The 27,580-nt window shown below is 42.2% G+C and overlaps 1 protein-coding gene across 1 annotated transcript in view; it reads right to left on the bottom strand.

The window, feature by feature from the left end:
* The window catches only part of RYR3 (ryanodine receptor 3), a 379,117-nt gene that overhangs the window by 241,952 nt on the left and 109,585 nt on the right, over positions 1-27,580 (bottom strand). The window contains exons 12-17 of the mRNA XM_061158246.1: positions 18,436-18,604; positions 16,972-17,107; positions 13,665-13,760; positions 12,150-12,268; positions 4,361-4,494; positions 1,979-2,220 (exon numbers count right to left, since the gene is read on the bottom strand). Coding sequence (XP_061014229.1) covers positions 1,979-2,220; positions 4,361-4,494; positions 12,150-12,268; positions 13,665-13,760; positions 16,972-17,107; positions 18,436-18,604 — 896 coding nt within the window. The remainder of the gene's footprint in view (positions 1-1,978; positions 2,221-4,360; positions 4,495-12,149; positions 12,269-13,664; positions 13,761-16,971; positions 17,108-18,435; positions 18,605-27,580) is intronic.

Below are 27,580 nucleotides of genomic sequence, written 5' to 3'. Positions count from 1 at the left end.
AAGTCAGACACAACTGAGCGCATGTACCTGGAATCCAGAGAATACGCTTGGGTCATGGTGAAGAGAGGGAAGGAGTTGAGCAGCAACTAGCAGGCAGTGGGCAATGCTTTTCTCTCCTCAACCCCACTCATCCCGCTACAGGTTCAATTTTATTAAACTCAGGAGCTGTAAGTATATGAGAATAGTAATTCTTTCTTTTCAAACCACTTCCCCAGAGAGAACTTTCCGAGATTCTTATGCCATCTGATGATAACCTAAGCTAAAGGTTACTACAACTGTGTGATCACAGAAACAATGGCTCTATGGTGGGGCTCTGAGAATCCAGAGAAGACCCACCTTCACCCCTCATGAAATGGAACCAGGAAAATTTAAACTGGGAGGATAAGAAAACAAGACGTTCACTTCACTCTATCATCCTGCCATTTTGTACCCACTTTTGTCTGCAACACACTGTCCCCTGGGATACACAAAACACAGAATCAGACAATTTCTTCTTATAAATGATCCCAGATACATATATAAATAAACACATTTGCACCATTCCTAGGAGGTAAAAAAAATGTTTATACTGAATATAAAATAGCACAAAGATTAAAAAATATTGATTAATTGAAAGTAAAGATCAACTGTAAGAAACATGTCACTAGAACCTGAGCTATTGGTTTTAGCTGGAAGCTAAAAGCGGGAGAAAAATGTGATGGATTGTGTAGTTCTCAGTTACAAAAGAAAATACATAGGTCTGCCTTGTACATACAAACTTTTTCCTGGTACTGGATTTAAGGAGGATTGTATGTCCTGGCTCCTTATGTAAGAGGCACACAGCATTATGCTTACCTAAGGAATTTCTATAAGGGACACAATATCTCCAGTTCCAGTTTTGCAAAAGATACAGATAAGACAAGCTATAGATAGGGGAAGGGAGGGGTAGAGCCTCTGCTGTGGGTAAAAGTATGAGGGTTAGTCTTACATTTCTACCCATTCAGAAGCCAACTCACTCCTCCACAGGCAACCACCATAGACATTTCTGGGGAAAGCATAAGTGTATATCTAAAAAGGAAGTTTTTAAAATCTTTTAGAGATTAGCATCTACTGTGTGTCAGGTACAGATCCAGACACCTTATAAAGTGTATTACAAAGCAACATCTTACAACCACAAGATGACAGACTTGTAGTCAGATATGGAGCCTTCTCTGTGTGACTGCGAATAAGTTAACTAAACATCTTTGTGTTCAGTTTCCATGTCTGTACTATGAGATCAACATTATCCACTGTAGGGGGTCATTGTAAGGATAAAATGAGAGAAGAAATGTACAAAAGATATGCAGCTTACTGCAAAGTCAATAAACCCTCAGCCTTTTCTCCTTTCCTGTTTGCTCGTGGAACCTTGACAAATCCATGCAATGGACTGTAAAGAAGCAGACAGTGAGCTTGAGAAAAGTGAAGTGATCTGTACTAGATGATGCAACTGAAGTACAGACTCGTGGTTTAAAAGAGGACCGTCTCAGGCTTCTCTGGTGGCTCAGTGGTAAAGAATTCCCCCGTCAGTGCAGGAGACACGGGTACGATCACCGGTCCGGGAAGATCCCATAGACCTTAGAGCAACTTAGCCTGTGTGCCACAACTACTGAGGCTGTGCTCTAGAGCCTGGGAACTTCAACTACTGAGCCTCAGTACCACAGCTAAACTACTGAAGCCCATGGCCCCTAGAGCCTATAATCTGCAAAAGACAAGCCACCACCATGAGAAGCCCCCACTTGTCCCACAGCTGGAGAAAACCCCATGCAGCAACCAAGACCCAGCACGGCCAACAAATACATAAAATCATATCTATAAAAAAAGCAGGACAGGCTCATTTCAGATGTGATGCTCTTCCTACTTAACCATCTACTTAGCTGAGACTTGAGTCTGTATCATTTCAACAAGAAGTGACCATTTCCATTTGAACAGTCAGGGCCCAAAGCTCCGGCAAGGTGCTCACCTGACCAAAGGTGAAGTCCATCAAAGCCATAGGAGTATAGGTCATCACCAACACCATTGCCTCCCCATCCTTCTCCACCTCCGGGGTAAGGAGCGTAGCCAGACGAAGAGGCCCAGCCCACCCGCAGATGCGTGGGCTCTGCGGTGAGGAAGGGGTCCACCTGGTCGATGATAAGCTCGAAGTACCACTTCTTGTACTGTGCTGAGCCTTCAGCAACTCCCAGGAAGATGTTTGGCCGAATACTGAAATTAAACATGAGACAGGTGGCACCTACAGACTCTTGAGAAATAGGAAAGCAAACTGAACCAGACCATAGGAGGCATGGGACCAATTAACCCAAAAAGTGAAAGTTGCTCAGTCATGTCTGACTCTTTGCAACCCTACGGACTATGGCCCACCAGGATCCTCTGTCCATGGGATTCTCCATGCAAGAATATTGGAGTGGGTTGCCATTCCCTTCTCCAGGGCATCTTCACAATCCAGGGTCTCCTGCATTGCAGGTGGATTTTTTTATGGTCTGAGCCACCAGGAAAGCCCAATTAGACTGAGAGCAAGAGCAATTTCATGATTTTTGTCTTGTTCTAAAGCGGAATAATCTTCAAGCCTCCAACACTTGATCAAGCTCTTAGTGGGAGATGTCAGGACAACACTAATTCCGTTAGAAAATATAAAAGATATCTCTTCCCATATTCAAGGCAACAAACATTTACTGAGTGCCAACCATAGGCAAAGATGTTGAAAACATCATGTACAGTTGGATGATTGCAAACTCCTCTTTCTGTAAGTGTAAGAAATGACTTACTCAGGTTTCATCTTCTGGTAAATTGGTTTAAGCTTTCCCCCATAGGCATTATTAATAATAATGGCCTCTTAAAAGCATTAAGAAGTCACTATTAGAAATAATCTAGAGAGAGAAAGACAAATACTGCATGGTATCCCTTACACGTGGAATCTAAAAAAAAAGTCCAACTCCTAAAAAGAGAGAAATGAAAAGTAGTTCTGGAGAGTAGGGGCAGGGGGATAGTGAGAAGTTGATAAAAGGGCACAAAATTTCACTTATCAGACGAGTCAAGTCTGAGGATATAACATGGTGACTTTGTTGATAATGGGCTTCCCTTCATGGCTTAGTGGGTAAAGAATCCTCCTGCAATGCAGGAGGTGCAAGTTCAATCCCTGGGTTGGGAAGATCCCCTGGAAGAGGGCACAGCAACGTATTCCAATATTCTTGCCTGGAGAATCCTCATGGACAGAGGAGACTGGTGGGCTAAAGTTCACGGGGTCACACGGGGACATGCTGAAGTGACTGAGCATGCATGCACGCACAGTTGATAACACTGTATTGTAAAACTGAAATTCACTAAGACAGTAGGACTCACATGTTCTCATTTAAAAATGGTAAATGTGTGAAGTGATGGCAGTGTTAATTAACTTCATGGGGGGAGAGAATCCTTTCATAATGTTTATATGTGTTGAATCATCACATTGTATACTTTACATATCTTATACTTTTGTTTGTCAATTATACCTCAATAAAGCTGAAAAAAAATTCAACCTCTATGACAAAAAGGGGGGGGGCAGATACATCAGTATTAGGCAACCTTGTTAAGAAATAGAGATTCTAACATATCCAGAAAAAAATGGTTAAAAGCTTCGGACAAACCACTTGGAGTTGTTCTGGTTGGAATCCTACTCTTAGAGGTCTGCTGTCCTGGGGTAAGACTGTGTCCATTTTGGGTGGGCAAGGGAAGAACTAGCCTGGTACCCAGAAGAAAGCCTGTGTGATGTCTACAGACTTTAACCTGCTCTGCACTTTGAAGGGGACATTATTTTCTCATGTTGCAAGGTAGGGAGGGAGCCCAGGTGGAGAGCTGCTGAAGTTGCTCCCTAGTCCAGGTCCAGTGAGTTCATGACTCCCAGGGTTCTTCATGAGCCCATCCTGGCCTTCACAGATGGCCCTGGGATAAACGGCCAAGTGCCAGAGGATAAAAGAAACCATGGTCTCAACATGGGACATCCACTCTATCAAAAAATTTTTAGAAAAAAGAGTTGGTATATCAAAATAAAATATGTTATGAAGAAGGTATAAGATATGCATTAATGTTTAAAATAAAACATGGTAGATCCCTCTCTTAAGGCCAAATTCTTTAGTCCTCAGGTGATATATTTACTCCATCTTTGGCTACTTCAGGGGAGAAGTTTGAGAAATTCAGCTGAAGGGGTTGGAGTACAAGACCCTAACAGATGTGCACATTTGCTGGTCTTACCTTATGTGGTCACATCAGAATGAAGATGATGGGCAGGTGGCTTTGGAGTTGAGATCAGCACTCTTCCTTTCCTTTCTGGGGACAAGATGAGCATTTGCAATGATGGTGGTGGCCTTACCTTGTCACGTCATTAATCAGCCGCGTCTGCAGGAGCAGGTTTCTCCGGGGCAGCAAGTTGTCACAGATGAGATTCTGGTTGGCTCTCACTGCGACCCCATCACAGAGGCAGAGGGAACACAGCACATCCAGAACCTGCGGCAGGACACACCCCAGCAGACCTCAGGACCACTGAGTGGGGGGGTGGTGGGCAGGACCTGATGGCCACAGGACAGGAAGGAAGCCCGCCTCATGAAGGTAAGGGCCAGGTGGCAGGGGTGAGCACCTGTTCAGAGTCAAGGAAGCCACACCTGCCCCACCAGGCATGAGTGAGTGATGCCCAGGCGCCTGCTGCCCCTTGGGGAAATGAGGTTGGTTCCCTTCTAGTTCCTTTTTGCCCTAGTCTTGTGACCCATCCCTCCAAACTAGGCACGCCACCTGTGGTTACTGTTCTGTTCAAGTGGGTAAGAGACTGAGCTCTGAAGATAGCCTGCCTAGGTTCCTTTTCCAGCCAGGTCCAGGACTAGGGTGAGGTGCGGTAACAACTTCCTCTCTGGGTAGGTGCTGGAAGGGCCCCCATGGACCTCAGGCTGAAGCACGTGCTCCTGCCTGAAAGACACTCAGGTTCCCATCTGGCTAAGGTCCCTTGCTTGTGGCAGGCTTGGGATCCTCGCGTGGGTGGGGTGGAGGGGACAACAGGGCAGATTCCGAGTGCTGGTCTTCTGCTGTGATGCCACGAAAGCTCACTAAGATATCCCTATCTTCCTAGAAATCCCTATTCAGAAACATTTCATCTGCTTTTCTTCCCCCAGTAGAGTGAGATTAAACCATGAGTGAGCAAAGCAGGCAGACTCCGAATCTACCAGATCCACCACACGCTGTTCCTAAACCACCTCATATGCCAGCTGCCAGGGAAGTGGGAACAGTCCCTGGGCACCTCTCCCACGCGCTGGCCTGCCTGCCCAGTCTCCTTGGGCTGAATCCTCATTCATCCGTATTTCATGTTCCTCGCGTGGCAGAGCAAACACGCTGGGCCAGGCACTGCTCCTCCCTCTCTCCCCCAGGGGGAGGAGTGTGTAAACAGCAGTGGATGAATGCTGGCCAGGAACGAGGCAGGCTACGCTGACAAGGAGGGGGCAGCCCCAGTTCAGTCTTACAAAGTGGCCACCGAAGACTCCATGCTCAGGGGGTTGGATGGCTTCATGTTGTTGATGGCATTTGTATCCATAATTCTCACAAACCAGTTTTCTACCTGGTTCCCTGAATGTCAACTTCATTCCAAATAAACACAGAGCACATTAATGGGACAAGCAGAAAAGAACTCCAAAGGTGGTTTTACAGAGGACTCTCACCATTGCCACTCCATGAAACATATGACCGTGGCGCTGGAAATCCAGAGGATAATTTGTCCCTCTAAGAAAAGAGCCCATAGATGGCCAGGAAATTAAATACTTATCATCCAGCCTAGCACACATTTCCATCTGTTTTGCCTTGAAGAGACGGCTGCAGGAGCCTTGCTGTCACAGCCGGAACGAAAGGAGAGCTTAATCCACATACAATAGGATCAGTGAGGAGAAAAAAGGCTCTGAAAAGCACACAGCCTAATGGAATAGTACATCACCTACAGATAAACGATGCCATAAAGAATGTGCTGACAGTGTTCAGGCTTTATTTTACCAGGCGTTTCTTGGGGTTATGCACCCCAACATTCACTGCAGCGCTGTTTACAACAGCCAGGATGTGGAAGCAACCTAGGTGTCCATCAACAGATAAATGGATAAAGAAGACGTGGTACACACACACACACACACACACACACAATGGAATACTACTCAGCCATAAAAAGAACGAAACATTGCCACTTGCAATGGATTAGAGATGGTCATACTGAGTGAAGTAAGTCAGACAGACAAAGACAAACATCATATGATATCACTCATATGTGGAATCTAATTTTAAAAATGATGTAAATGAACTTATTTACAAAAGAGAAACAGACTCAGATTTCAAAAGCAAGCCTACCGTTACCAAAGGGGAAACGTTGTATGGGGGGATAAAATTGAAGCTGGGGATTAACACATGTACAGTATTGTACATAAAACAGAAACCAACAAGGACCTACTGTATAGCACAGGGAACTCTACTCAAACTTCTGTAACAAACTATCTGTGAAAAGAATTTGAGAAAGAATCAATACATGTATAACCGAATCACTTTGGCTGTACACTTGAAACTAATACAACATTGTACATCAACTATACCTTAATAAATTGTTCTTGAAAAGTGAAGGGCGTGTAGATGGGTCAGTCTACCCTAGGGAAATGCAAACATAGTCCTTAGGGGTCATCTGTACTTCCTGATGGAGAGGAAGCATCTCAGTGACCTCTGGGGTGCTTGTTGGCTGTGGTAGGTACTCCCCAGTGGTCACCACACTCTGCCTCCTCCTCATCCTATGCACAGAGGCTACACTTCCCAGACACACTTGCAGTGTGGTGGAGTCATGTGACTGAGTTCCGGCCAGCGGAAAGTGGGTGGATGTGATATGCACTGCTTTCAGGCTTGGCCCCTAGACTCTCCCTTTCCAGCAGGATGTGGAGATCCTGGGAAGGATTACAAATCCCAAGGGTCTCCTTACTCCAAGTGAGATCCTGCCACACTGGGATCATGTAGGAGCTTGCCAGAAATACAGATGTTCAGACTTACCCCCAGAAACCTATCAGATCAGAGCCTTCAGTTTAACAGAATTCCCCAGATATTCACAAGCACATAACAATCTGTGAAGTCCTGTCCTGGGGGACAGTGAGGCTGCTAGATGGAAGAAAAGTGTGTCTCTGAATGACCACACAGCATGGAGCCCTACCACTGGCCGGCCTCAGACAGTGACTTCACTGTGAGAATCTGGGGGTATCTGTCTTGGAATTAAGCTTCTCTAATCTATACACTGGTCCAACTTGAGAATTTCCCTGGACCACTCTGTGAAATTCATTTGCTGCTTAATTGTAAAACCATTTTCACCACTGACACCACATTTCATCCAAGATCCTTCCTTGCGCATGTAATCTCCATTAGTCACCACCCCAAACACAGGCTCACATGGGAATTCTGATTTAAAGGTAAGAAAGAGGCACTGCACATCTGTGGAAATAGCATTTGGCTCTTGCATTTTGTTCTCAGCTTTCTATTAAAACAGCTTTATTTTTTAAAAATACAAAAGGTACTTAATTAGGTGAATTTTATGTCATGTTTTATATTTGATAAATGAGTGCTTTCTCCCTGGGGAACAGATTCTGTTCTCCCTGTGGATGTGTGAACTGAGTGGCTGGGAGAACTCCTATCTTGCCTTGACTGCCTGGGAACTCAGAGGTGATGTTCTGGAGCTATTACAGCAAGTCTGTGGGAGTTAATGGTTTCCTTACCTTTGGACTCTTCTGTGCCACACCCACCCCACCTACCTACTAGGGCTAACATCTCAGTTCTGATGTATACTTTCTCACGACCAATGATATGACTATTTTACAACAATTTTTTCTCACAGGTGGCTCCAAATTCTTGTGAAACAAAGAGTGAAAAAATATTCATCTGTGATAACGTCGAGCAGGTGTGAAGTACATTAGGTTACAGGGGCAAGTGAAAAGGGCATATTATATTTTTATTATTAGATACTTTCTTCACGGAAAAATTAGAGGGTTACTGTCAGAATCTTCCACAGTTGTCCTTTTTACTCAATAAAATTGGTGCCACCAACATAGTAAGCGTGTCTCATACTACGAACAGCCATCTGTTGGATGAGATGAGACTTGGGTGCATTTGTGAGCTTCCACCCATTCAAGGTGAGACAGGAGATGGTGGTTCTACTCATCCATTCCTCTTTGTTTTAATCACACCCTCAAAAACATGCATCAGATGCCGGCTGTGTGTAACATGTGGGCTGGGTACCACAGGGATCACAAGATCCCTGCTGTCAAGGAAACTTAGTCTCTGAGAGAAATATATACGTAGTATATCTGTAAGGAAAGGCAGGGTGGAAACACCATGGAACAGACTGCATGGTGTACAGGGGAGGAGAGGGAATGAATCCCACGGCTGGGATTCAGAAAAAGATTCATGGAGAGGGTGGCATCTGAACTGTTCTGAAGGCAAACAGAATTTTGATGGGATCTGGAAAAGTAGAAAGTGAGGAGATGCTGAGGGTGAGTAAGCCTTGTCACTTGTGAGGTCATGGGGTAGAGTCCATTCAGAAACTGGGGCAGCACACCCCACTTCTGTCCTTTTTACTCCAAAGACTGTGCTTTCTCTCTAACTTTTTGACCTAAATTTGACTATGCTTTAGATGACTGGCAATGCTTTTCACAGCAAGGATAGAGCTGAGAACTAAAATATTACTTGCCATATCAGTAAACAAAGGATGTCACAGCCAGCACATTATAGCTCCTGCAATGGTGAGCCCTCAGGCAGCTCAGAAAGGAAGCAAAGAATGGCTTTCTTTTCTAAACATATGAATGGAGGAGGCACGGTACAGTAAGGGGTTTCTCAAACCTACCGTATCTATAAACCTTTAACAAAAAATGTCATGGTCCTGAAGACCACCTTCATGGACCCATGGTGCTGCTGGGATTCTCCAGGCAAGAACACTGGAGTGGGTTGCCATTTCCTTCTCCATCATGGACCCATAGGAACTCTCAAATTCCAGTCTGAGAAACACTAACTTACTATATGAAAATGGTTTCTGATTGTGAATTTTTTTTACTGCAAAGAGTTTTATATTTATACAGTAATAAAAATTGGAACACAAAATTAAACATAGTCTCATAGAACATGCCAGACTATAGATTGAGAAACATTGGAAAGAATATTGAACTTAGTGTTGGAGACTTAAATTATGGTCCTGGTTTGTCTGGCAACCTTAGTTAATATTTTAAGGTGTCATATACACTGGGCTTGTTTTTGCCTCAGGTGGAAATAATACTTCATGGAATAATAACAAGGAAGAAAGAAAATGCACGTGAACACGGACAAATACCTGGTATTTGTCAGACATAAAATAAATGTACACTATCATTATCATCATCATGTTTTTGGAGGCACTGTGAGGTGCCCTGGGAGGCGTTGTGAGGTGCCCTGAGCTCTAAAATTCTATGTATTTTGAATCACTATCTTCACAGAAAACTAACTTAGCAGGTCAGAGATGTCTGGAAACCTGGGACTATGGAAAACAGAGCAGCCTGGATAGGAAAACATTGCTTTGGCATTTTCCAAGTCAAGATACAATGCTGCAATGGAAGTCTAGTCTGCACCCAGCACATTCTTTGCCAAGCTACCACAAATATCCCTGGTAATGACCTGAGACTAGGTTTCCCTTGAAAATAAAAGTCATGTACATGAAAAACTCTAGTGGGGGAACTGCATTCATGACAAGCCAGTCCCCATCCAAAAAATCCATCAGAAAACAAAAAGATGGGACATTCTAGAAGAGATTTTTGTAACATGATCACATTGCCTCAGCTTTGACATCATTGCCCAGAACTTTTCAGTCTGGAAGATGTAAGAGTACCATGCTAGTACACTCAGGTAACTTATTAGGCCAGGCATTCATTCCTAGCAGAATAATAAAGCTCCCTAGGCCTCAATCCCTAGGCATTGAGAGTTCCTTGGACAGCAAGGAAATCAGACTAGTCAGTCCTAAAGGAAATCAACTCTGAATATTCACTGCAAGGACTGGTGTTGAAGCTGAAGCTCCAACACTTTGGCCACCTGATGCAAAGAGTCAATTCACTGGAAAAGACCCTGATGCTGGGAAAGACTGAAGGCAAGAGAAGAAGAGGTGACAGAGGATATGATGGTTGGATGGCATCATCGACTCAAAGGACGTGAGTTTGAGCATACGCCAGGAGATAGTGAAGGACAGGGAAGCCTGGAGTGCTGCAGTCCATGGGGTCACAAAGAGTCAGATACAGCTAAGTGACTGAACAACAACAACAACAAAAGGTTTCAGTATTCTCAGCCGTGGAATACTCATACCGTGTTCTCATACCGTGGAAAGAACAGTAACCAGCTACCATTACCGAGTGACAATCCAGTAAGGGCTTGTGGCTTTTGGCTGAAAGAAGCCATCACAAAGTTCGTTATCTACTAAGTGTGTTCTGTGGTGTGATCACAAAGCAGCCCCAGGAGTAATGAAAGGAGAGCAGCTAGGCTTTCTAAGAGCTGCTCTTGACATGTGCCCGTGGCTCACGACTCAGGCCGTGGGTTACTTGGGTGCTTATCAATTACTCTTATTACACTTTGCAGATGGGAAGGGACATGTTCAGACATAGCGAAGCTGGGCTGAAGCAGGAGCCTCATGCCTGCTTTTGATTTACCACATTTGGGAAAGCAATTACCGACCCCACATATTTCTTTCTGTTTTTTGCCAAGCAATTTCACAGATGCTAAGGCTTGTTTGTTTCCTAGGATGACACATATCATCTGAGCAGTGCTGCAGAGGCTTGTTCTCCTGGACCCCCCACTCTAAGACGTGTCTCCGAGGTGCAGTGCCCCCAGCTGAGGGTGAGCAGAGAGGGTCAGTGACCAAGCTGGGTTCTCTCCACTCTGCCTGAGCCCAGCTGCTCTCCCTCATATCCAAATATGCCACCTGATCTTGAAATGCTCCCCTTCAGCCTTGTAGTACCTGCCTGCTCACTAATGAGTCAGTAAGATATCTCCTTCCACGTACAGGGCAGATATCAATGGGTCAGGATAAGACATATTTTAACAGACTTTCCCGAGATCATGCTCAGATGGTATGATGGTAGCTCAGATGGTTAAGAATCTGCCTGCATTGTGGGAGACCCAAGTTTGAGCCCCAGGTTGGGAAGATCCCCTGGAGATGGGAATGGCAACCCACTCCAGTATTCTTGCCTGGAAAATTCCATGGACAGAGGAGCCTGGAGGGGTACAGTCCATAGGGTCAGAAAGAGTAGGACACGACTCAGCAGTTGACAGTAATCCCCAGAGATCATGGTGTCTTAGAAATATAATTTCATACAAATAGAGAAATTAGAACTTTCAGAGACCTTAAAAAAAAAAAAAAAAACCAAAACTTCACACAGAATTCTGCCTTCGTAAGTGAGGTGGCGTTGTCTTCATTTTACAGCTGAAATGATGGGGGCTCAAGGTCACGCAACTGTTTTCTCTTAGGGGAGAGCCCCACCGCTTGTCCCCTCTGGCTTGTTCATGAAAAGCCCATTTTTTCCACCTGCTTTGAGTCATGGCAAGTCTGATTTCATTCAAGAACATGCCATGTTGCCAAGACTTTCTACATCATCCTAACTCTGATTTCTGTGTAGCTTCTTTATAAAGTTGGCACTAGCCATTTCATTTCTAAGCTCCTAGACTCGAGGGTGGGATCAGTTCCTGCAGCTGACCCTGTATAGAGCTGAATGCCTCACAAACCAGCTGGGTGTTAAGGGGGTAATGATGATCCAGGCTTGGGAAGCTGGTGGAAACTGAGGGGACCACCCAAAGCCCGTGTGCCTGGCTCAGAGTGTACTCCTAAGAAAGACAGGTCTTTCAAGACCTCAGTTTCCAGAGATTTTTTTTTTTTAATTTATTTTTAAATCAAAGCCAAGAAAGACAGTAGTCATCACTCTCTCTCTTTTAGGACCTCAGTTTCCAGAGGTTTTTTTTTTTTTTTTTTTAATTTGTTTTAAAAAAATCAAAGCCAAGAAAAAGAGTAGTCAATATTCTCTCCATAACACACAATAGTTACTAGGAAGCAGGGAGGGAAAAGGCAGGTAAAGTCAATCCCTGTTCGGGATTCTCTCCACACCTACCTTGTAATTCCGTCCGTGCTTATCCAACAGCGAGATGATGGACTTGATGTGGCCCTCTGCTATCAGGTTTAAGGCTTCTGGGCTTTCAATGAGGATGCAATGCAAAACTTCCAAGATACCTGCATGCATGCCACAAAAATCATTTGGACATTAAATAACGGGCAGAACTAATTAGAAACCTGAGAGTGAAATGATCCTCCTCAGGGGACAGAATACCATTATTCTTTGGATATATTAAATATTTCCAGCCAGAAGAAAGATGCAGCCATCTCGGATAGACTTCAGGAGCCCCTGGGGTAACACTCTGTAATTTAGAGGTGAGTTTATTCATCACTAACCCCGCCTCCCTCTTCCTGGACAAAGACATGATCCTTCTGGGTCAAAATATAGAGAAGCAGCTTGAAAACAGAATTTTTAACCTGATCAAACCAAGCAATACTTAATTTAAAAAGAGATAGATAAAGGGATACCTAGTTTACTACAAATTCTAAAGGTCATTCAAATAACTTACAAAATGCTTTGAACGTTCCTTGAAAAAGAATTTTTCTAGGAATCACTCCAGAATTTATTTTTAGATGCACTGGTATGGTATATGAGTAAATTGTAAGCTCACTAAATAAAGATTACTGGGCTTTGTCCCCTTTTCTGGGCACACTGGATGGTTTTCTGTATTAAGCGAAGGTGTAAGAAAAACATGCAGCCTGGCACCTGCATGTAACACTGGGGTGGAAATGCACAGTAAGTTGTTGACTAATATCTTTATAGGTTTATATTGAGAAGACTCCTCTTGATTCTCTTTGTTTCCCAAGGTTTTCATAAATTACCCTAAAATGTAGTCTGGCCCCTGGAAGGAGGCACTGAAGGAAACAGAGGCTCAGGAAGAAGACATATGTGGAGGTGGATGATTCTAGAGGAGCTTTCCCTTGGCTTGCTGTTCAAGCTCCTGTCATCTCTAAATGATGAAAAGAACACTGAAACCGTTCAGCTTCCCGGGGGGGACCCACACCTCTCACGTTCTCTCATCTCTGAGGAAGCAAACTGCAGAGCCTCATGGCATTGTCACCTACTAACGATGACCACTTTTCTTGGCTCAAGTTCTCTGAGAGTCATCAAGAAGGGCTCTAGATATGGTGTTGAGGGTGACTCGGGGGTATGAGGAGTATCATATCCTCTAAGTTCTTGGTCATCTTTCAGTCCTGCTTCTAAATAGTGGAGAGGACCATGTTCAGACTGGGTCGGGAATGATTCAAGGACCCAGGGAGAGGAGATGAGAGCACAAAGTGAAAAATGAAGCAGGAAAGGAAAGAGTTTTGACACCTGGCTTAAAGCTGATCAATCAAGTTTTAAGAGTACCAGGAAGATTTAGGATTGTGTTTCTTTTGTTGAAGTAATTACTGAGGATTGCTTACAATCCAGTGGGGGGAAAAACTGTTTGGAGATTAAACTCTCTTTTTTAAACAGAAACAAACAAAAAACACCCCACCTTCTCCCGTTCTGTTTCCTGTCAAATCCTACCTGAGGAAGATTCTAGTCTGTCCAATTTGCTGATCAGCCAATCAAGGTTATTGGAGAATTGAGCGCAGTTGTTTCTGTTTCCACGAATAAGAGCAGCTGTGAATGAGAACATGTTTGATCATGTAGGTTAAAGGGCATAGTATGGGAACTTGGGATGCTGTTGAATACTCCATCTGCTTAGCAATTAAAAAGAATGAAACAGTCCCCTTCCCCTCCCAAGCCTTTTGATACATTCCTGTCTCTACATTTTGAAGAGCAAGAAAAATCTACCATTCGTTCAAATATTTCCAGAGATTCTACTGTGTATGAGGCATCTGTCTACTTGCTGGGAATAAGGCAGTGGGAACACAACAACAGATTCCCTGCCTTTGTGAAATGGGGGAGAGAGACAAAATACACACAGATTTAAAAAAATTACTTTAGATAGTGATAAGAAAGAAAACATATCTGCTTGGTTGCTGGCTTCAGAACTCAATTTCCTCTAACGTTTTCTTAAATCTAGCTAAAGACTTGCTATTCTTCAGTGCTAAAGGAAGGCATCCAAATGAATATAACTGAAAGGGTTGGGTTAAAGTAATAGGCAAGTAATAGCAAAACATGAAACTCTAAAATATCTAAAATGAATCAGTACATGATAGTGGTTCTCAAAGTGTGATCCTCGGATAGGAATATCAGTATCACCTGAGAACATGTTAAAAAACACAAATTCTGTGGCCTTGTCCTATGTCTACTGAACCAGAAACTCCAGGGATGGGCCCAGCGTCTGTGTTCTAACCAGCCCTCCAGCTAATTCTGATGCCTGTTCATGCTTGAGGACCACTGGTAGATGATACTGAAAAGGTAGACAGAGAAGATGCTGTCACTAGATTTTCACTGATCTAGACCAAGTAACCTTCCCTCCATAGGCCAGTACTATAGGTGGGACTCCGGAATAAGTCCATGTTAACTGATTGGCCCTGAGGCTTGCTCGTCATGCTGCTGGTTTTCAAAGACTGTGGGATTCACAGATGTTTCTAAGGTATTTGGATAAGGAAATTCTTCCTCAGGACCTCTGCTTTGTACCTCCACAGTCATTAAAGGGCAGAATTCAGTCTGAACTCTCCTGCTTCTCAGGTCAGCCATAACAAGATCAAACCAGTCAATCCCAAAGGAAATCAACCCTGAATATTCATTGGAAGGACTGGTGCTGAAGCTGAAGCTCCTATATTTTGGCCACCTCATGTGAAGAACAGACTCATTGGAAAAGACCCTGATGCTGGGAAAGAAAGAGGGCAGGAGGAGAAGGGGGCAACAGAGGATGCGATGGTTGGATGGCATCATCGATTCAATGGGTATGAGTCTGAGCAAACTCTGGGACATAGTGAGAGACAGGGAAGCCTGGCATGTGGTAACCCATGGGGTTGCAAAGAATCAGACATGATTTAGTGAATGAACATCACCAAGGGGGTTGACCTTGGGGCTCTGCAGTCAGGCTGTCTGGACTCAAGCCATAGTTCTATCACCTATAACATGTATGACCCTGGATGAGTTATGAACATTTCTGAGCATCAGATTCTTCAATAAAATGGTCATAGTACCTACACCTCACAGTGTTGCTCTGAGGATCAAAAAGAGATATCCTACTGCCTGGCATCAACAAACATTAGCTATTACTGTTGTAATAATTACTACTGAGTTTAAGCCATATCATAAAATGTTAAGAGTTGGAAGAGACTTTATAAGGTCACTCAGTATAGTCACAATCTAATCAGCCTGACCCTTGACAACGAGAATGAGTCTAGCCTGACTTCTCCAGGCTCCCCTCTGGCCTGCTCAACTTTCCATGGACTTTCTCTCAATGGGACATTTATATCAGAGAAAAGCCCTAAAACGCTGCCTTGTTACCATGGCCAAATCATTATTGGTGGCCACCTTGTTGCAGAGGCCAATACTGTCTTCCACTGTCTTCTTCTCACAGGCTGGCAGCCTGGGCCCACGTGGCATAGGTTACAGCAGGCACTGGAAGGTCACCATGCATTCAGACTTATGAGAAGAAAGATTGGATGCTGGAATATCTCTACTCAAGTTCCTTTTTCTTTCACCAAAATGAAACAAAAACAGGCCAAAACAGCAGGAATCATGACTGCCCAACAAGTGGACAGTGAAAGGGTACACTTTTGAACAGAGTAGACATCCTCCAACTGCAGGTGTTAAATGTCTGGAAGTGGAGGGTATCTTAAACATATTTTTTCTTTGTTCTCTCATTTTAATGATGAGGAATTGAGATTCAGGGAGTATAAGGAACTGCCAAGGGCTTCACAGGTAGTTTGATAAAACCAATCACCATTTGCTTCCAGTTGCTGTCATTTTGGAAAGTAAAATAAGTTAGCAGTTAACACAATGAATGGCTGGGTTAGTTGTTGTTCAGTCACCAAGTCATGTCTGACTCTCTGCAACCCCATCAACTGCAGCACACCAGGCTTCCCTGTCCTTCACTATCTCAGAGTTTGCTCAAACTCATGTCCGTTGAGTCAGTGATGCCATCCAGCCATCTCATCCTCTGTCTCCCCCTTCTCTTCTTGCACTCAATCTTTCCCAGCATCAGGGTCTTTCTAGTGAATTGGCTCTTTGCATCAGGTGGCCAAAGTATTGGAGCTTCAGCTTCAGCATCAGTCCTTCCAATGAATATTCAGGGTTGATTTGATAATCCACTGGGTTAGAATCAAATGGTTAGCACAATCTTCCAAGGAATGATGCTGGATGACAATAGCAGTTTGTTCCATGAAAATGTTAGGGGAAACATTGGCTGAAACTACCCACCCTGGCCAGGCACCACAGTAATCATTGGCATGAGTTATTTTATGATAGGAGATCCTGGTAAGGAACACAGAACAAAGCACCACCAACAGGAAGAATTTTGGAAAGGTCAAAAGGAGACATCACATATCCTACTGACCTCCCAGAATCCTCCTTGCCAGAATCCATCTTGGCTGAGCAATGCATGCACCACCAGGAAGGACCCTGAGTAACAGTGATTGGCCAGAGACAACCTGGAAACTAATCCCATCACCATAAGACCCGAGACTGTGAGCCACGGGACAGAACAGTCCTCCTGGGTTCCCTAACTGTCCTTTAACTCTCCTCCCTCCATCCAGGCGCCCCTTCCCAACAAAGTCTCTTGTTTTGTCAGCACGTATATCTCCCAAGACCACTCATTTCTGAATGTTAGATAAAAGCCCCCTGTTGGGCTCCCCCCTTCCCACAACAAAAATGCCTACAGACCTCCCCAGCCACCTGCCCAGGGAGAGAGCTCTGGGCATGTACTCACCGAGCAATTTGTAGAGGAGGTTCAGAATTTCTTTCCAGGCCATCCCACTCTCCTCCCTGGCGATCCCTGCGAAGTGTGCTATGCTATTGTAGATATTTAAGCGATCAATGCAGTTTAACACAAGGGCTAACATTCCCTGTGAAGGCGAGTTGGGGAAAAAAGTAAAAATAGGTAAGATCTCAGGATCCCTTTTGTTCTCTCCTCTCCCATATCATTCACCTTTCAAAGGTGATGATACTAATGTGCAAACAGACCTTTACGGTGTGATCTGGGTTTTGTTTTTGCCTCCCCAAAACAAAATATGCATTTTTTATGCCTCAGAGACCTAAATAGCATCCATTTTGGAAGTGAGTCAGCAGTCTCCTCTCACGGGCTTGCCCCCACGTGTTTAACTTAAACCAAGGACGTAGTGCGGAAGAGGGAACACGAATGAGTCTCACAGAAGCCTGCTCTGTCTGGTGTGAAATGATTCTGACTCATCTAGAAACAGCCCTTGGATATAGGATCTATTTTCCTTTAAGATGCAAACTTGTGCATCTCCCCATCTGCTCCAAAAAGGGAATTTAGAGACAATAAGACTAAAAGAGGATTTTCTAAAATGACCTTTCCATCTAATTTACAGTACTATGCCACCCAGTAAAAACATCTGTGCCCAGCTGTTCTTACAGAGCAGGAGGGAAATGGTATAAGTGTAGTTTCAGCAGTCTATAAAGGCACACAGAATATTCCCCCAGCCAAAGGCTCAGTAGGGACAGGTCTACTTCCCATACTGCCAACTTTAGAAATGCCCAAAGGACAAGCCCTGTCCACAGGAATGCAAGGCCGCAGGAATATGACCACAGCCTTGAAATTAATGCCAAATCATCATGTCCAAGCTTAGAAAAGCCATGTGATCTAAGATCACACACAGCCAGGGATGGAGTCAGAACTAGGGCCAGGACTCCATAAGCGCCAAGTTAGTATTTTCCCCATAGCTATGACCATCCCTCATGACTCAGATGCTCAAGTTCACCTTGAGGCATAGTAGCGTCTGTATCTCTTAAACCAGCTCCCCAGGCATTTCTGATGTGGTGAAACCTGGGAATTCATACTTTCTCAACAAAGTTCTAAGGTAATTCTGACACCTTCCAAAATTTGGGAATCACAGCTAATGCCACACTCTCATAGCTGAGATTTTATGAAAGATGAATTTTGGATACATGGGTGACATTGAGGCTTTAAATTAATCTGGTTTGAATGTACCAAAGTATAAGCACAACAATGTTTGCTGCTAATGTGATCCAGGTGCTGACAGGAAAGGGTAACTTCCAATGAATCTTTTTCTTTCCAGCTTTCTCTCTTTCTTGAACGCATGCATGCATGGAGACAAAGAGACTGCATGGAGACTGTGTAAATTGCAGTCATCGGGGTACTTCTTGCTCTGGACACAAAGAGCATCTCATTTTTTTAATGTTTTGGACTTACCTCTTCCTTGAAAAGATTCTGTCTGTTTTTGAGGGAGCGGAGCTTGTTCTGCTTGCCTTCATGCTGCATCCCCTCCTCCGGGGGCTGGAAGTAGGCAATCAGGTCGTGTAAGGTCTGCAGGACCTCTTCTATCGGCACGGTGACTGGGGCAGCTGTGCGACTGTTTCCACTGAAACCACAAAACGGACATGGCTTAGGCAGCGGGTCTCCAGCAGGACCCTGACGAGTGTCCACTAGGTCCTGGCTCCTCCCTGCCCTGAACCGCGCACATGGACTGGTATGGTTGTCGGGTACCTGGGAGAGTCACTGTAGAGATAACCTCAAATTGAAGTTTGCTGACAAACAGCACAATGGGAAGGAATTTCTGATTCAATTTTAAAACCATTTCATAAATCAAGGGAAAGGAGCCCTGGCTGTCTGCCAGGTCTTCCTTTCTAAGTAGAAGTGCTTTTATAGATAATTATTAACCCATAGTTCTTTTAGACTACCACACATTCCTGAGACAGGTTAAGCATCAGCTGGAAGGGGTTCATCACTGAGTCTCTTCCTCCATCTACATCTTTGTCCTTTGTCTCCCCCCATGTGTCTCTGTGATACTCTGTGGGCGTTTTCCTCTTAATGTTTGTATGTTTGCAGGCACCCTATTTGTTGATGTGTTGATGTCTCCCTTGCTCTGTCTCTCCTTTCAACTTCCTCTGTGTGGCCTGCCTCTGTTTTTCCACCCCACACCAGTGTCCCATCTCTCAACATTCTTCTTCTCTGCTTCAACGCCCCCACCATCTCCCTCTGTTGTGTTCCTCCCATCCTGTATGTATGTGGGTCTGACTCCCTCTGTCATAATTTTCCAAACAAATCTTATAACTGAATCCTTCCAACACAGAGCGGCCACAAACCTCCACAGATGACAAAATGACCCTTTGTTTTCCCATCTCCTTGAGAGGTACACCGGTGAGCTTTTCAGAGGCCAAGGCTAAGAAGAGGAAGGGGGAATGGATGCAGTCCGTGGAACTGAATCTGAGACCCCATTGTCTGAGACCCTAGCGGAATAGGAACTTATTCCATGAGAGAATAACATCAGGGTTTTTCCTTCATGGTCAGTTTCTAATGAGCTGTCCTTTACATTTACTGCAGATTTGCTTATATGTCTGTCTGGACACATGCTAAATAAGACTAGGATCCAGGCCTCAGATGAAGCTTATAAACACGTCCCGAAAATATTCAGGTGATGAGATGACAATAATCCCACTTCTGTATAAAAACGCCAAGTGCACACAATGAGAGAAGAGTAAATTACAGGCAGGAGGTACTTCTCAGCAGTGTGTTCTCTGCCCATGGCAGGTGCTCTGGTAGTGATTATTGAAGATTCTCTGGGATATTATTGAATTCAGAGACAGTGAGGAAGAGAATCCCATACGGATATGAAGTGAAGGTTTGGGAAAAAGAACTCAATCAGAAATGACTCCCTAATTCCAGCTTCAGTAAGAATGAATACATTTTCCTCAATATTTCTGGTCTAGTTGCAGAGCTTTTCTCTCTCCCTCTCTCTCTTTTTAAAAATTTAATATTTCCCATATACCAGAGACACTCAGGCCAGTTAAGTGAAGAGTATGTCCTCATGTGATGAGAAATGAGGATGAAAGAAGAGATCTGTAGGCATTTCTGTAGCTTGATGGGGCAGCACATCACTATTCAGAGGGTGGGAAAGCCCAGGGTATTGTCACTGCCATTTAACAGTGAGGTCCTTTGAGTGCCTCTAAGACTCCTGTGCTTCAATTCCACACCTGAAAAATAGGAAGGTACACTCTATGTTTGCCAGGATCCTTCCGGGTCTAATTTATTTTTTTCCTGTGGCTTCTCAGTGCTGGATCACTTCATCTCGCCTCTTGAAGAAACATCAATATGACAGTTCTCCAGGGAAAATGCCTCCTTTCTTCAAAAGAGAACATACAACATGTACTTGGCATTGAGGACACATCCTCTGAATGGTTTCATGATGCTTACAGTCAACTCTAGAACCTTGAGGGAGGAGACCCAGATGGATCTAGATGGACAGGGCCAAGAGGATGCCTCAGTTCAGAACTAATTACTACTGGCCCCTGTCTCAGCTCAGCCTTCCTCCAGCCGCTACAGCCACTGTCCCATTATGTTCTCAGATCTTTGCCAAGGATTTCTCAAGTAAAAGCTCAGGTGATTCTGAGTATTCACCATACAGTTACCATAATTATTTATATATCATTCCCCTCCAAAAGCTAAACTCAGAGGACAGCTGGATAGCATCTTCTCTCTCCAGCAGGACTTCTGAGACTCCTCGGTCCATCACACTGTTCATTTGTCCTATGGGACATTTCCCAATGACCACACGGGGGATGATGAGACAGTACGGGAAACTTAAAACATTATCTTCTTCATTGTTCTTTCTTCTTCATTCTTTATTCCTTTAACTTTAACTTGTTCTTGCAGAAGGTCAATCTCTCTTTCTGGTTTCCATTTGTACATTGCATGCACTGTTGGTTTCTCAAAAGAGATGGAAGAAGAGAATCTATTTCCAAATTATGTTATCACCCTTCACTTTCCAGCTCTTGCAAAATGTAAGTACCATGGCTTTTGTAGCCCTCACCTCTGCTGTACTGGTTTGCTATTCATTAGCCCTCCTTTCTTGTAAAACATCCCGTGTCAGGGAGAATCAAGAATTTCTCCTGTTGAAGGTGGGGCTTCCAGAAGTAAGGAGCTCAGTGAGTTCTTTCTCCCAATAAAAGTGACAAAATTGGACAAAATCATTCAAAAAACTGTTTTAGGATTCTGGAAATTGACCAAAGGTATACAGGAAATTGAGAAGTTTTTTTTTTTTTTTTTAAATAATGAACCTTGGTAAGAACAGTGGGAGTCTATGATATTTCAGCTCCAGATTGTTCCCATTCTCTCCCCTAGCTCCATGGAAAAGAAGGTCTAACAGGGTGAGGCAGGCCATGTGCAAGGTCCCAGACAGACACATTCAGGAAGAACCAGAGAGGGCCCCAGCTATCTATTCATCTCTGGCTGAATATGATGAGGCCCTGTGTAAGCAGAAAGTAAAATCCAGGAGGAAGTTAAAACTGCCTGACCTTTGGGCATATTATCCAACCCACAAACAGGTCTATCAGCAAAGGGTAGCAGGCTTGCCTCACAAGAAATAAGTACTCCAAGCTGAAAGCAAATGACACCAGACACTAACTAGAGTCCATACTGAGAAATAAAGAGCAGTGGTAAAGATTACTATGCAGTTCAATGTAAAACAATATGAATATGTACCAATGTTTCTCTTTTTTGTTCTTATACCTATTTAAAAATGCATAAAACAATAATTATAAAACTGTATTGCTGGGCTTATAACACATGAAGATATAATACATATATCAGTATTGTCACAAAGGAGTTGAGAGAGAAGAGAACAATATTGGAGCAAAGTTGATTTACTTGTTAAGTTCATACTAATGTGAAGTAGATTATTTCATATCAAAGACATACTAAGTTCCCTAGAGCAATTAAGAATGTAACTTTAAAAAGTAGTTAAAAACACTCAAAGGAATTAAAATAGTACTAGAAAATGTCAATTAAACCAAAAGAAAGCAGTAAAGGAAGAATAGAGGAAGAAAAAGACATATAAAAATCAAATAGCAAAATGGCACACATGAAACCAATCATCTGAATAATTACACTATCTATAAATTCATTACACACACCAGTAAAAGGAAGAGACAGTCAGACTGCATTTGGGGGAAGAAAAGGTTCAAAGTAAGCTACCTACAAAACACATTTCCAATTCAAAGACACAAATAAGTTGAGAGTAAGAGGACTGAAGATACATCATGCAAAACAGTAACTGTAACTAGCATGTATGACAGCCAGAGTGGCTCTACAAAATAAATTTTGAGACAAAAAGTATTCATATAAAAAGGGACTCAGCCATAAAAAAGAATAAACTTCTGCCATTTACAGCAACACAGATGGACCTAGAGAATATTATTCAGGGTGAAACAAGTCACACAGAAAAACATAAATACTACATAATATGGCTTATATGTGGAACCTGAAAAATAATACAAATCAATGTATATATAAAACAGACTCACAGACAACAGAAAACAAATTTGTAGTTAACAAAGGGGAAAAGGAGGTAGGGAGGGACAAAATAGGGGTATGGGATTATCAGATACAAACTATTATGTATAAAATACATAAGCAACAAAGATATATTGTATAGCACAGGAAGTTATAGCCATTATCCTGTGATAACTTATAATGAATGTAATCTGAAAAAATAGTGAATCATCACAGTGTACACCTGAAACTAATATAATATTATAAATCAACTATATTTCAATTTCAAAGAAAAGAAACACTTGGGGAAAATTTTTTTAAAAAATAAAAGAGGGAGATATTTCATAAGAATCAGTTTGGGGGTAAGATGTATTTATTATAAACTCCTTGGTGGCTCAGACGGTAAAGAATCTGCATGCAGTGTGGGAAACCCAGGTTTGATCCCTGCATTGGGAAGATCCCCTGGAGAAGGTAAAGGCAACCCACTCCAATATTCTTGCCTGGAAAATTCCATGGACAGAGGACCCTGATGGGCTACACTCCATGGGACTGCAGAGTTGGACGTGACTGAGTGACTAATACTTTCACTTTCAAAGCACCCAATAACAGAGACCAAAATATGTGAAGTAAAAATTGACAGAATTGAGGGAGAAATAGACAATTTAACAATAATACTGATTTCAAACACATTCTCAAGCAGATAATGTAATAAACTATATAAATAAAGGACAAAACCACACCATCAACTCAATAGACAGAAAGCAGTTGACAACATCTAACTATCATTCATTCAATATAAAAAGCTCTCATCAAGCTAGAAAAGAACTTCCTCAACTTGATGAAAGATATCTACGAAAACTCTGCAAGTAAGTACCAAACTTAATAGTCAAAGACCAAATGTTTTCCCACTAAGATCAAGAACAAGACAAGGATGTCTGTTCTCTCTACTTTATTCCATATTGCAGTAGATGTTCTATCCAGGGCAGTCATGCAAAATAAAATAGAAATGAAGGGCATTCATTCTTATTGGAAAGGAAAAAAACACTCCTTTTATTCACAGATGACACAATCCTGTATGTAGAAAATTCTAAAGAATCCACACCAAAAAATACCTTCACTATAATAAAAAATTTCATCTAGGTCATAGGATACATGGCTGACATTTTAAAAACTCAATTTCTACATGTCAGTATATATAGACACCAGCAGTGAACAATCTGAAATGAAATTAAGAAAAAAATGAATGAAATTAAGAAAACACCTCCATTTGTAGTTGCATCAAAAATAAATACTGTGTAGGTTTCATAAAATAGTGTAAGATTTATATACTGGAAAATCTAATACCTTGTTGAAAGGAATCCAAGAAGAATAAATGAATGGACAGACATTCTGTGTTTATGGACTGAAAGATTTATTAAGATAAAAATTTCCCAAAACTGATGTATAGATCCACTGCAATATCTATCAAAATCCCTGCAGGACTTTCTTACAAAAATTGATAAATTCACCCTTAAATTTATATAGGAATGCAAAGGATCAGAAGAGTCAAAATAATATCAAAAAAAAGCACAACATTGTAGGAGGACTCACTCTATCTGATTTTAATACTTATTATAAAGCTATATTAATCAAGATAGTGCTATTTTACTATAAACATGTTTTAGTATGTGAGATGAGTTTACTTGTGTATCTCTCTCCATATATATATATATACACACACATACACAATCATGTATATATATACATACATGTATACCTTTTTGTGTATGTATGTGTGTACAATTTATATATGTAATACGTATTTAGAACACACAGAAATACTCTTAGGCAATAAGAAGGAACAGAGCACCATTACATATTGCAATAGGGATGAACCTCAAAAATGTAATGCTAAATGTAAAGGCCAGATTCAACAGACCACATATTGTATGGTTTATCAATTTAATGCATTAAAATGTGAGAGAAGCAGATGATAGGTTGCCTAGGGCTGGGAGTGGTAACTAGTATAAACTGCAATAGGCATAAGGAATCCATTTGGGGTGATGAAAATGTTCTAAAACTGAACAGTAACAATGGCTGTACAGCTGCATAAATTTATTAAAATTCACAAAGTTGTACACTTAAAGGGATGGATTTTATGATATGCAAATTATAACCCAATAAAGCTGTTTAAAAATAATTTTCCCATTGTTAGGCATGTAACTCCCACTGAATTTTTAAAAATAACAGCTTTATTGAAATATAGTTCATGTATTATACCATAATCTATTCAAACGGTACAATAGTTTTTACTATATTTACAGAGTTGTGCAACCATGACCTAAGTCAATTTTAGAATCTTTCATCAGCTTTTCCTCAAATCCCATACCCAAAAGTAGTCACTCCCCCTTTTCACCTGCTGTCACACCATTCCCAGATCTATTTTCTGTTTCTACAGATTTGTCTATTACAGATATTTCATATAAAAGCAGTAATACAATATGTAGTCTTTTGTGACTGGCTTTTTTTCACTGAGCATAAAGCTCAACATTCAGAAAACTAAGATCATGGCATCTGGTCCCATCACTTCATGGGAAATAGATGGAGAAACAGTGGAAACAGTGTCAGGCTTTATTTTTTTGGGCTCCAAAATCACTGCAGACGGTGATTGCAGCCATGAAATTAAAAGACACTTACTCCTTGGAAGGAAAGTTATGACCAACCTAGACAGCATATTAAACAGTAGAGACATTACTCTGCCAACAAAGGTCCATCTAGTCAAGGCTATGGTTTTTCCAGTGGTCATGTATGGATGTGAGAGTTGGACTGTGAAGAAAGCTGAGTGCCGAAAAATTGATGCTTTTGAACTATGGTGTTGGAGAAGACTCTTGAGAGTCCCTTGGACTGCAAGGAGATCCAACCAGTCCATCCTAAAGGAAATCAGGGTGTTCATTGCAAGGACTGATGCTGAAGCTGAAACTCCAATACTTTGGCCACCTCATGAGAAGAGTTGACTCATTGGAAAAGACCCTGATGCTGGGAAGGATTGGGGGCAGGAGGAGAAGGGGATGACAGAGGTTGAGATGGCTGATTGGCATCACTGACACGACGAACGTGAGTTTGAGTAAACTCCGGGAGTTGGTGATGGACAGGGAGGCCTGGCATACTATGATTCATGGGGTTGCAAAGAGTTGGACACAACTGAGCAACTGAACTGAACTGAATTGAACTGAACTGAATGTTTACAAGGTTCATTTATATTGCAGTGTATGTTAGAACTTCATACCTTTTTACAGACATATAATATTCTGATATATAGATAGAGCACCTTTTATTTATTCATTCATCAGCTGATAGACATTTACACTGCTACCACTTTTTGTCTGTTATGAGTAATGCTGCTTTGAACATTTGTGTACAAGTTTTTGTGTGGTTATCTGAGGAGGCCCACAAAAAGCTGAGAAAAGAAGAGAAGTGAAAGGCAAAGGAGAAAAGGAAAAATATACACATCTGAATGCAGAGTTCCAAAGACTAGCAAGAAGAGATAAGAAAGCCTTTCTAAGTGATCAATGCTAAGAAACAGAGGAAAACAATAGAATGAGAAAGACTAGAGATCTCTTCAAGAAAGAGATACCAAGGGAACATTTCATACAAAGATGGGCACAACAAAGGACAGAAACAGTACAGACCTAACAGGAGCAGACGATATTAAGAGGTGGCAAAAATACACAGAAGGACTAAACAAAAAAGATCTTAAAGATAACCATGATGGTGTGATCACTCCCCTATAGCCAGACATCCTGTAATGTGAAGTCAAGTGGGCCTTAGGAAGCATCACTACGAGCAAAGCTAGTGGACGTGATGGAATTCCAGCTGAGCTATTTCAAGTCCTAAAAGATGATGCTGTTAAATTCTTGCACTCAATATGTTTGGAAAACTCAGCAGTGGTGACAGAACTGGAAAAGGTCAGTTTTCACTACAATCCCAAAGAAAGGCAATGTCAAAGAATGTTCAAACTACTGCACAACTGCACTCATCACACATGCAAAGTAATGCTCAAAATTCTCCAAGCTAGGCTTCAATAGTATGTGAACGAAGAGGTTCCAGATGTTCAAGCTGGATTTAGAAAAGGCAGAGGAACCAGAGATCAAATTTCCAACATCCGTTGGATCATCAAAAAAGCAAGAGAGTTACAGAAAAACATCTGCTTCTGCTTTATTGACTATGCCAAAGCCTTTGACTGTGTGGATCACAACAAACCATGGAAATTTCTTAAGGACATTAACCAGACCACCTTACCTGTCTCCTGAGAAACCTATATGCAGGTCAAGAAGCAACAGTTAGAACTGGACATGAAACAACAGACTGGTTCAAAATTGGGAAAAAAGTACGTCAAGGCTGTATATTGTTATCCTGCTTATTTAACTTATATGCAGAGTACACCATGCAAAATGCCAGGCTGGATGAAGCACAAGCTGGAATCAAGATTATGGGAGAAATATCAATAACCTCAGATATGCAGATGACACCACCCTTATGGCAGAAAGTGAAGAGGAACTAAAGAGCTCCTTGATGAAGGTGAAAGAGGAGAGTGAAAAAGCTGGCTTAAAACTCAACATTCAGAAAACGAAGATCATGGCATCTGGTCCAATCACTTCATGGCAATTAGATGGGGAAACAATGGAAACAGTGAGAGACTTTATTTTCTTGGGCTCCAAAACCACTGCAGATGGTGACTGCAACCATGAAATTAAAAGACACTTGCTCCTTGGAAGAAAAGCTATGACAAACCTAGACAGCCTATTAAAAAGCAGAGATATTACTTTGCTGACAAAGGCCCATATAGTCAAAGCTATGGTTTTTTCCAGTAGTCCTATATGGATGTGAGAGTTGGACCATAAAGGAGGCTAATCACTGAAGAACTGATGCTTTTGAACTGTGGTGCTGGAGAAAACTCTTGAGGGACAGCAAGAAGATCAAACCAGTCAATCTTAAAGGAAATCAGTTCTAAATATTCATTGGAAGGACTAATGCTGAAACTGAAGCTCCAATACTTTGGCCACCTGATGTGAAGAACAGACTCATTTGA

Source organism: Dama dama, chromosome 12 (assembly GCF_033118175.1).
Source record: "Dama dama isolate Ldn47 chromosome 12, ASM3311817v1, whole genome shotgun sequence".
In the NCBI taxonomy this organism is placed as follows: Eukaryota; Metazoa; Chordata; class Mammalia; order Artiodactyla; family Cervidae; genus Dama; species Dama dama.
The sequence above is the reverse complement of the archived record's forward strand: the minus strand, read 5'-3'. Positions and strand labels throughout refer to the sequence as shown.